We start from the raw sequence: 11984 nt of genomic DNA on the forward strand, positions 1-11984 counted from the left end.
TTTCTGATAATTTTATCCCACATTAGGGAGAGAGAGAAGTGAAAGAGCTTATATATAAATTCTTGGTCTTTTATTATATGTTATCTTCAAGTTGAATTTTAATATTAGTTGCCAATAGACGTGATGATCAAGCGGGCCGGGTCAGGCTAGAATAGTCTAACAGTTATCGTCCGTCGACTCGTGAGAGGCCACCTTTTAGCTATTTTTAGAAAATATTTTTTATTGTTAGCTTTTTAAAAAATATATATTTATATTCCTCCATTTTCTAGAAAAAAATATATTAAAATATTTTAAATAGTACAGAGAGTATTGTGCAGACTGAGTTGATCACCGATTAAATAGGTGTGCTAAAACAAAATGTAAAACGATACAGTATCAAAATTCCCGTTGGTTTTTCCTGTAGCAGAACGGGCGAGCTACTGTAGCAGACAGGCGGGCCTAGTTGCAGGCCGAATAGGCAAGCTACACAGACGGGCCAAACTGGCGGGCTTCCAGGTCGGGCTAGGCAAGTAAAGGGCTGGTCTGTGCCACCCATGGGTAGCTCGAACTCGGGTCGAGCACGAGGAGCTGGTCCATTTAATCAGGTCTAGTTGCCAAACATTATTTTGCTTGATTTAGGACTTTCCTATCTCCTACCAGAGCTATTTAGGTCTGCATTAGGTTGTCTTAAATAATCTACGCAAAATTCTGCCTTAAACACGCATAATAGCAAGTGTTGATTTTGCTGCAGCAAATGCTAAAACTAGAGATTTTAACTCGAATTAATTTTATTGTTCGGATCTTTCCTCACTAACACTCTTTCTTAAATAGTAAGACTTTGGTCACAAATTATTCCAAATTTTATAATATATTTCCGAGTATTTTATATCCACATATTTATCATTACATTAAATTACACTAATAAATTTAAGTGGCAAATATATAAAAAATCCGTAAGTTTTAAAAAGAAAAGGAAAAAAAGAATGACTTTTAAGACACATTCAAGTGCTGAAACGGAACAACTTGGCGAGGGAATAAGAACTATTAAGTAGCGAGACAAGATGATGTGATTTGCACAAATGGACCGGAGGCAAATGCATTTATGCCATTAATGCTTTGCTTCTTTTCTTTTCCTTCTCGCTTTTGCTTTAGGAGGAAAGCAACGTCAACCATCCCACTGAATTATTGCACTCTTCTTTTGTTCTAATTAAGAGTTTTTTTGGGGGCCAAATTAGCCCTTCCAAATATTTATTTTACACATTTAATATATTTTAAATTTTAAAAATAAAATTAGGTGTTTTTTAAAATTGCTAACCCAGACAGACGATTTGAACTCTTCTTTTGTTCTCTTGATCGTATCATTACTATTCGTTGACACAACTCATTATTTTGAGGGTCACGGTCACCGAGATAAGTTTGTTCGATCTCAAAGGTCAAAGAGATCAATTCGATTAACCACGTAAAGCAATTTGTCGGGGGTTCTAGCGAGCAAGAGATTTTCAGATATAGTTATGAGATTCGGCAAGTAATTTGTAAGCAGTTCTTGTATTTTTTTTATTTTTTATAAGTGGTTGATTTGATCATATTGAAAAGGATATGTGGTTTTTATCCTAGTTTGGGGTTTTCCATTTCAATCTTATGTGTTTGCATTGCATGCTATTTATCGTTCAGTATTTACTATTAAATCTTCACATAAGAGATCATATAATACATATTAGGATTTACCCTAGATTTTTCAACATGCTTTATTTTATTTTTTATAAGTCAAGCTCTTTTGACATTTTCTTTGCAGAGTCGGATTTTTTTTTAAACTATATTCTTCTTTAATTGTCTGATTTTCGAAGAAAGCTGCAAATAATCTAACTATTGAATCTTTCTAAATTTTGGATATTTTATCGCCCTTAAATAAGATTTTCGACAAATCTAAGATCGTACGATTTGAATGGCTAGATCTTGAGTTATCGGACGAATAGTGGTCAAATGTCAGATAAACCCTAACTTGATAGCCCTTCAATGGCTAGATATGTGTTAGGTTAATTTCTTAGTGTGAAGAGGGAGAAGTTATTGTAGAAGAAGGGGATTAGGAGTTAGAGAAAGCCGACCAAAGACTTGGGCATCGGAAGGAGGTGGGAAAGGATGTTATAGCTAGAGCAAGAAGAGAAGGAGATAAAGGCGAAAGGATGTCATAGCTAGAGCAAGAAGAGAAGGAGATAAAGACACAATGCTGACTTTCAATTATCAAATTAAAACTTCAATTAAGGTTTTCTTCACATATTTATAGAGTTTCACCCCAAGACCTAAACAACTAAATTAAAACACTAACAAATCAACTAAACCAGTCTTCTTTATCTTCTCGGATTAACCCTTCATTTCGTGCCGCAGATAGATTCTGAATCTCGAAAAGTCGTGAATACTAAAATTATAGATCTAGAGGTTAGCAATCTTATCCAACTATAGAATATTCTACGAATATTTACGCAAAGTTAGATTTAGCTAATTAAAAAAAATCCTAATCTATTAAGACTCTAACTAAACTAAATAATCAAATAAGATAACTAGACTCAATCCATTGAGCACAATGTCTTTTGATGTGATACGATGAAGTCCAAATCGCATCATTATCTTTAGCCGAAATGAAAAGAGAGACTTATATAAGTCATTTATATATTGACCGTATTAAATACATCTTACACTAGATTGAACATGCTAACACTCTATAATAATATAGAATTCTCTTCTTCTCCTTCTAATCAAAGATACAAGTGTTCTATATTAATTAAAAAAATTCTTCTTCTTTCCCAACCAAAGGAGAAATTATGGTAACTAAGTAATACATTCAAAATTATTACTCTTATAATCAAAGTTATTCGTAGTAATTACTTTTGTTGTTCACAAATATTATTGCTTATAGTTGGTACTTATTGCTCTCGTGGTTTATAGTTATTACTTTACTTTAGAGTAATTACTTTTATGGCAGTTATAACGTAATTCACATTTATAATTGTTTTATATGTTACATAAATATGTGTGAGAGCATATTAAAAAAAATTAATAGAGTAGTATATTAAAAAAAAGTCAACTAATTTGTAAAATATTTATGAATTAATTAAATACATGTGAGAAAGAGCAAATTTCTATTACCATTTGCATCACGGATACAAAAATAATATAATAGCATATTTTAAAAATAAGAGAAATTTGTATATATAACGCCCTATATTTTAACGAAATTATAGTTTGTTTACACCTTATATTTTCATTATTTACAAATTGAGCCCTATGATTTAGCGAATATATGCAAAAAATATTCTGCCGTTAAAGATCCGTTAGTTAAACTTAACCAAGTCTCCAGGTTAAGTATAAAAATACCCTTAGCTAAATTATACTTACCCAATATATACTATAAGTATTTTAGTCATTTTATAAAAAATAATTTGATGGAATATTCTCACCTTCGCAAACGGTGTTAGTCAAATCTAACCCAAAATATTCTTTGCACATATTCACTAAATTATAGGGCTCGATTTACAAATCATAAAAATATAGTGTATAAACTACAATTTTGTTAAAATATAAGGTGTTATATGCAAATTTTCGTAAGAACATAATTTAAATATAATTTACCAAAAAAAATTAAAATAAATTAAATAGATAGCATACTTCTCCTATTTCGTGTCAATAAAAAAAGTAGTCACAATTAATTAACTAGTAACGGCAGCGATGACCATAAATTAGAAGAATTGAAAAATAAAAAGAAAGACCACCTTAAACGAAGTTGACCAGGAAAAGATTAAAATTAAGAAGGCAAATTCGTAACTAAGACTAGACCTACACGAATTCCACCGCAAGTCTCGTTGACCGTAATCTCTAGGTCAAGGGCAATATCGTAATAACACCAGTCAAGCCTCCCACCAGCTCCTCACGTGATAATTTTGAATTTTTGTTAACCTCATTCGTTATCCAATTGTAATAGTAATTAGCAGAAGAGCATTTTTTTAATTTAAAAAAAAAAAGAGGATACTTCCGAAATTATCACTATTTTTAGGTACTTTTCTGAAAAAAAAAATTTCTGTGGTTGATTTATAGTAGCAAACTAAAAATTTTCTTCCTTTCTTCTAAAACATAAAGAAAACATGTTAATATAGTTATTCTCACGTGACTTACATGTGATAATTTATAAATAAAAAATATAATAAAAACTTAATAAAAAGGATGTGTAAGATATTTTTAATAATTCAGGGGATCTATATGTCAACAAAAAAATTCAGGATATATATACAAATAGTGATAATTTAAGGGAGTATAAGTATAAATAACTCATAAAAAAAAGAGTATTTGTAAAATTTAACTTGTGAAAGATAGTAATATCTTGTAGATTAACATGGAAGTATTTGCCATTTACTATAAATAAATTACGGATAAATTATACTATGTTATCTTATTTTTTAAAATTTAAAACATGATACACTTTTAAATCAAGATCTGAAGGTTGGCGGGCTTATTCAACTGGATTGATATTATTTGGATATGTGTAGAATATTCTGTAAATATTTTTTCGAAACTACGCAGAGTTGGATTTAGCTAATTAAATAAAATCCTAACCTACTAAGACTCTAACTACACCAAATAACTAAATAACATAATTAGACTCAATCCATTGAGCCCAATCTTCCTTTGATGTGATCCGATCTAACCCGATTCGCATCATATAGGAGGCAATTTTAAATAATTATGATTAGCTTAAGTTTAGGTAAACATAAACACCACTCATTTAATTATTACGTGTTTACTAGATGACTCAAATTATAATGCAAATTATGCGGGTTTACATAGATTATCCAAATTATTTATTTATGATACAGTAATATATTTATGAATCGATAATTTAATTATATTCTAAATAATATATTGATTAAATCCGTTTATAATTCGAATAATTTTTTTAACCCACATAATAAATAAAACATATTTATCTTTAATATTTCAACTTATTTAATAATTCCACCCTATAATTCCACCTCCCAAATATATTTTGAGTTTTTGACTAAATAACTCTATTTTAAAATTTATTTATTAAAATAAACAACCACTAAACTTAAATATTAAGAACCGTCTAATTCATTATAGCCGTAATTAAAATACTTAATCATTAAATATTTTTCATACCAGTCTATTTTATAATATAAGCTAAGAAAAAAAAAAGAGATTATGTAAGTTTTACTTGTAGATAAGTTAGAGCTACACTAAAATATATATATATATATTAATATTTAAATATACGTGTTATCTATTTTAATAAATAAATTAAAAAATGGAAGCAATACTCTCACGCTTCCTTGAATGGAAGGACATCCTAGTCACAGCAGTCCTACCAAAAGGACAAGAAAGGCTCACAGTCTACAGTAGAAATAGTGAGGAATAAATAAATATGAAAATTAAAGATATTTTGTGAGGATCTGAAACAAAGACACAGGGACAGAAATTGGGTTCGATAAATTCTCTTGATGTCGTTTTAGTCAACCGATAAGAACAAACATGAGAGGCCCACTTTGACTTACCAGAGGTAATTGCGTTGACAAGTGATACCAGGGTGCATCTTCTGTACCCAATGTGTGCCAATAATATATATTTTCAAGCAAATACTTCAATGCATCTTAAAAAGTTATAATCTTAATCCGATAGCTACGATAGTTATCATAGGTTTTTATATCCGGCATCGATTTTTTAATACCAATTCCAAAAACACATTAGGTAAGAAAAATAGTATATTAGTTAAGAAGATTTAATTACGTGTGCAGATCTTAACCATCAACGTTTCTTTTCTTCCGTTTCCGTTAAGATTTCTCTCTTAAATATAATTATACCTTAATTATAGGAGATATTATTTACTATTAAATAATTTAAATTTGATTATTTGGGATACACTTCAATTTAAATATAATTCTCTATCTCTATCTATTAAAATTTAATTTAAATCAATCTTAAACTAATGGGAGATATATGTAAATAATAAAAAATAATCAAAAAGATAAAATATATTTAATTTTTCATCAAGTTAATTATAAAAGATATCAATACTCTTATTTTGATATATATTCCTGATATATGTTTCTTACTTAATAAAATATTAAGATAATATAATTGTTAAAAAATAATGTGCAAGATTATATATCTAAAAAAAATTACCTACTGAACCGGTAATATCTTTCATTCTTATTATACCCTTAAATATTTTAACCGTTAAATCTTCATCAAATTAATTGATAAAGAATTAACTCTGTTGCATTATCATCCAAAATTTTGATTTATAATTTTTAAATACGTTAAAATTTTATTTGACTATTTAAAATTTTATCTTTAATAGATATCTTTAAATATTATGGAAATGTATTTTGGGGAAGGAAATAATAATAAAAATAAAATGTAGAGGGTGTTTTTTGATTAAATATTTTTAGAAAAAAAAAGAAAGGAAAATAAAATAAAATAAAATCCGCACCTAATCGTAGCCACGTATCGCCGTGCTCGCCTTCTACAGCAGGTAGTTATGAGAAGCTACTAGCGTTGATTGCAACGTCCAATAAGTAACTTTAGCTTTTTATTAAATAATATATATGCCTTCGATTATAAATTCTTAATAAGAGGAGTCTTCTTCTCCTTGTTCCCACCACCTCCCCTTCCCCTGATCGCCGGAGTAGCTCTCTGCGCTTCTCGATCCCCTCACCAGGTTGTCTCCTTTCTTCGACCTCCAGTCTATTTAGCGCAAATCCCTCGGTGGGTTTCGTCTTAATTAATTTGGGGATTTTTGGGCGGTCGAGCGGGTGGTGGTTGAAATTTTTTTGGATGGGGGTTCATCTCCACTTGCCTCACTTGGGGCACGGGAGGAAGGAGGTGATGGGAGGAACTCCAAAAGGATGCATGGCGATAAGGGTGGGATCGGAAGGGGAGGAGCAGCGGAGGTTCGTCGTGCCGGTGATGTACTTGAACCATCCCCTCTTCGTGGATCTGCTAAAAGAGGCGGAGGAGGAGTACGGGTTCTACCACCAGGGGGCCATCACCATCCCCTGCCACGTCGACCACTTCCGCCATGTCCAGGCGACCATCGATCGAGAGAGTTGCAGCTCCGCCGCCGCCGCCGCCGCAGCCGCAGCCGCAGGCGGCGAACACCACAGCCATGGTGGGTGCTTCAGGGCGATGTCGAGGAGAGAGGAGAAGGGCGAGTGGGAGGGAGGAATTAAATGTTGAAGTAATTATAATCGCCTTGTAATTAATTGGTCCCATATAATCCTTTGGTTTGGTGTTTGGGGATATTAATTTCTCTTTTGCTCTCAATTCTGTGTGGGCTTCTCCTTTTCAACTCTCTCTTCTTTTTTGTCTCCTTCTCTCTTTGGTTGGATAAATGTTTGGGTTATATATCATGTTTGATTTTATGATGAGGAGAAGGAGAGATGAATGCCAAGTGTAATTTTGAGAATTATGATGATGGATTGTATTGAAATGCAATGATAAGTTCACTTTATAAGCATCTTAGCAAATATGGACCAAAATATTTGTTATTTTATGTGCAATGTGTACATCCATAACTTTTAGAAAAAGTTATTTGCAACTTTAATTAAAAATAAATAGGTTGATACCTTGTTAGATAATTAGATAACATAAGAATAATATATATAAAATAGAGTTAAATTGTGAATCATCCAAGCACACTAGAGGATATGAAAGAGAAGCAAGAAAGGAATAAAATTGTGTGGATCACCATGGCTCTATGTGCTTAGCCATGTAATAGCTAGGGCTTCTTGAGCCCCCAGAATTTAGATTTCTTTCTCTCTTTCTTTTTTCCTTGGTGTAAGAACCTTTTAATAAATTTCGGTAGATAACACTAATTGGCCTTCTTAAATTTTAAATATATTATTTTGTTTTCAAATAAAGTACATTTTAATAGTGAAAAGTTAATGATATAATAGAAAATATTAAAAAATTGTAATATTGAAAATTAAAGGCATTATAATTCCATTTTGCTTTCAACTCTTTGTTGGTTAAATAGTGGGGTGTATGATAAGGAGAGATGAATGTTAAATAACACTTTAATTACTTATTTTTTGTATCATGACGATGGATTAGAATATCTCTTCCTCTTTTAGTATAAGCACCGGCGAATATGAACAAAGTATATGTTATTTGTAAATTAGTGTTAATTTAAGTTTTGTAAATAGGAAAGTGTTTGATTAGTTAAAGTCGTTTATATTATATGAGAGTGTTTCGAGTTCGAATCTTAACGATATCAGTATTTAGTGAAATATTATTAAATTTCCTCTTTTCTAAAAAAAAATATTATCTTAGCTTTGTAGTGCATATATTTTATATGTAATGCGAGCATCTCTTAACATTAGACTAATTAGTTCTAATACTATATTAAATAATCAATTGACTCGAAAATTTAAACTATTATATAATAAACTAATAATATATATATATATCTTTAATTCATATAAGCAATGTATTCTTTTTGTAGACAATGCATGCCTGTATAACATTTGATTACAAACAACAAGAGTTCTAATCTATATTTGCTAGTATGATTATAAAATAGAATTGATTAAAAATCATGACAACATGAATAATATAATGTTAGACTACCTATTTCATATTTTATATTCTAATATTTTATTTTTAATATTTTAAACAACAGATCGAACTTAGAGCCTCCATATTGATACTATATTAGCTTAACAACTGCTCTGAAAACTTAAGCTATTAGATAACGTTATATAGCTATGTTTAGATTCAAATCTTAACGACATCAATTTAATTGGGACGCCGTTAAATTTCCACTTCTCTAAAATAGAACGGTCTTTCATAGTTATTTTTTCTAGACTTAGGGTTATGAAACCGGTAGATGGTGGGGTTTCATTTTGTCAAACACATGAGAAGCAGGTGGGGGATGGGGAGGATCAAATATGCATGTCAATTTTGCCACCATAAATAAAGACATGGACCTACCAACCTCCATGTCGATTTTGCCTCTTATTTTGAACACGATGGATTAAGATAGATCTAATAGCCCTTATCTCTTTTGTTGACTAACTAAGCCGTATTATAGAGGGTTTGGTTGCTAATTATATTAAGATACACCAATCACTTACGGTTGCGTAAAGCTTATCGCTTAGAATGTCTGACGATAAAATTTTATTTTTATATAATTTTATAAATAAAAAATATAGTTTATAATTTATATTCTATTTTTTAAAATTTTATAATTTGATCTCTCATTTAATACTTTGACGTAACTTTAACTAACTAATATTAGTCATATTATATAATTTATATACTTATACTTAGTAATTTACTAAAATACCTCCACCATCCTCTCCTACCTTGTACCCCATCTCGTGGAGTTTAGTGAGGAAGAGGAGCTTGCCTAGATGGGTGGAGACGCGGTGGCAAGAAAAGTGGAGCTCGACGATGGATTTCTAGGGTTTTATTTTGGCTACTCGAGAGACATGATAAACAATGGTAGAGATTAAAGCTTCTCTTTGCTTGCTTGAGAGGTTTTCTAATTTCTTTGTGGGACCATAGATAATTTAGGTAATTTATTTAATATATTATAATAGAATATTTTATTATTAGTATCATTTTATTTAGTTGCTATTATGTTAAATTAACCTAGGATGATAAATAAAGATTATAATTAAAAAAAAGAAAGGGTCCAATTATAAAATCCTCAAAAACAGGTGTGAATAATAAAATAGATAAAATACAGGGTGCAATTTGTAAAATGCCCCCTGCTTTTTCAATTTGACCCCTGCTTTTTGGGTCCGTCTAGTTGGAGGAGTTGCGCAAAAAATTGACAAAGGAGTTCATTTAGATAAGGCCACAAAAAAAAAGGGGGTAAAAATAAAAGTAGAACTTTAAAAAAGGAGGGATTGAAATAGAAAGACGATTCCTTTCAGTCAAATGCCTACAAGATGACTGCAAAAATGCTCCAAAAAGACAGCAATGAAAGCAGAAACCGACTATTAGATTACTAATGTTGGAATATGCTGCAGTAGATCACATCAGAGGAAGAACAGCTGAAGATGCATCACAAGACCACTTCTGCACGCCAAGAACTCTTTGTAGAGTTGTTGTCAATTAATCTAGTCTTGGAGAGGAAACACAGAAAATAAAAACAGAGCTTTGTCTCGGAGAGCATGCTTTGATTGCAGTTCTATCATCTTAATGTGTCTGTTTACTTATTAGAAGAAAGGCTCGGAATCAGATACTTACATTGAATCAAGCCAACCAAAGAGTACAAACACTATATCCCCTTGATATCACCATCAGCCAAAGTTTTCACCCGTGTTTGCCATGCAGTTTACCAATGTAGCTTTAGAAAGACCATCATAGGACTTGTTCATATGCTTATATGAAGATTCTAAAACCTTTTGCACATTTAAAGTACTTTAAAATACATTGACAATAAAATAAAACCTTACAGACTCGTCCACCCTATTTCATTGCGCCACGGCGAGTGTCTGTCAGCAGGCATAAACTTTAACAACTGCAAGAATAACACCACATGATAAAAAAAAAATTTCTTCTTTTGAGTGATAAGTGAGAACTTAATAGTATTCCACTAAATACCGATGCTGCTAGGATTCGAATCAAAATATTTCATACAATATGAACCCAAAATTAACTGAACTCTATCCCACCGCCGATAAGATTTTGGCTATTAAGGGTAGCTATAGATTCAAGAACAGCTAACAAAAGCAGAGGCCTCAAAGAAGAGAGCTGAAGTCCATCTAAGCTATCCCTCCAAAGAGCAATAGCACACCCAGTGCCTTCTTGGGTAGCAAAGACATGATTTCTTGTTCTGAAAAAAGTACTTAACAAGCTCCCATAATTATGCAGTGATTGGCAAGTATACATCTATTATGAATCAAGAGAAGGAAAGGGAAAAAGAAAAAAAAAAGACACAGGTGATGCATAATTGTCTAATCTGCGGCATGTTCATCCATCACGCAGTACATAAAGCAAGACTTTAGGAAATAATGCCATTGATAAGAAGGAAAGATAACCATAACTATGCCAAGAGCTATTAATCTTTGAATAAGCCTATCATTGGTGTTTAGATCCTTGTACGAATTCAACAATTTTCATTCACTAAAAATTTTACATGCTGTATCAATACTAAATCCTTCTGTCTCTTTTAATTCAGAAGTTGCTCGTTCTTTTGAAGGTAGTCTCTCACATAAGTATTCTCCTTCTGTGAAGAGAAATGCACAAACAGAATTTGAATGGCAGAACAACTGGTAATTGGCAAGTAAATGAGAAGTTAATCTTATAACTTAAGCCTATATAGTTTATTGTCCCTATAAGACATGAGCTTGCAGAAACATATTGCATTGTGTACATAAATAGATTATGTTGCATATAAACATGATTAGAGGATTTCGGATTCTGCTTCAGGCAAAATGTTTCTATCTGAATCAACAAAAAGGGCTTGAACTTAGAAGCCCAGATGGTTGGCTCATACCTTGACATGATCAATACAACAACAAAGACGACAGACAACAAAGCTTTATGTGACAATTAATTGAGGCAAGTTACATGTATCTTTTTTTCCATCTCATCTAGTTTCATTTTGCATAATATCCTTCAAAACACAAAAGAGCATGAGCTAAATGAACACCAACATATATGATAAATAATCTTTCTATAGCATGCTTCATATTCCTTTCCTACAGTTCTTTCAAGTTTCATAAAGTGCTTTAGGACATTTTGGGGGAACTAAAAACACAACCTAAAACAAGAACTATCATATCTAGTAGCTTATTCAATGGTATATAAACCTTGCACTGATCATGGATTGTCCTAATGATATTTTGGACAAGATAACAAGTCAATCATTAAACAAGCACTTGGAACACTGAGGTCAAATAACCAACCTAATGTCAGGAAGAAGTGGGTTTAATAGAAAAGGAACTTAGATCTGATGCTTGAAAGAAGAAAAGAGTAAATAAAGG

At 31.4% G+C, this 11984-nt stretch overlaps 1 protein-coding gene across 1 annotated transcript; it reads left to right on the forward strand.

Annotated features, from left to right (window-relative positions):
- Window positions 1-6613: 6613 nt before the first annotated feature.
- On the forward strand, window positions 6614-7498 carry LOC140771569 (auxin-responsive protein SAUR32-like). The gene has a single exon (XM_073113123.1). It carries the CDS (start codon window positions 6820-6822, stop codon window positions 7219-7221), a length of 402 nt encoding a protein of 133 aa, XP_072969224.1. The 5' UTR covers window positions 6614-6819; the 3' UTR covers window positions 7222-7498.
- Window positions 7499-11984: the final 4486 nt, after the last annotated feature.

This window comes from Typha angustifolia, chromosome 2 (assembly GCF_048772165.1).
Source record: "Typha angustifolia cultivar Huaian chromosome 2, ASM4877216v1, whole genome shotgun sequence".
Taxonomy (NCBI): Eukaryota; Viridiplantae; Streptophyta; class Magnoliopsida; order Poales; family Typhaceae; genus Typha; species Typha angustifolia.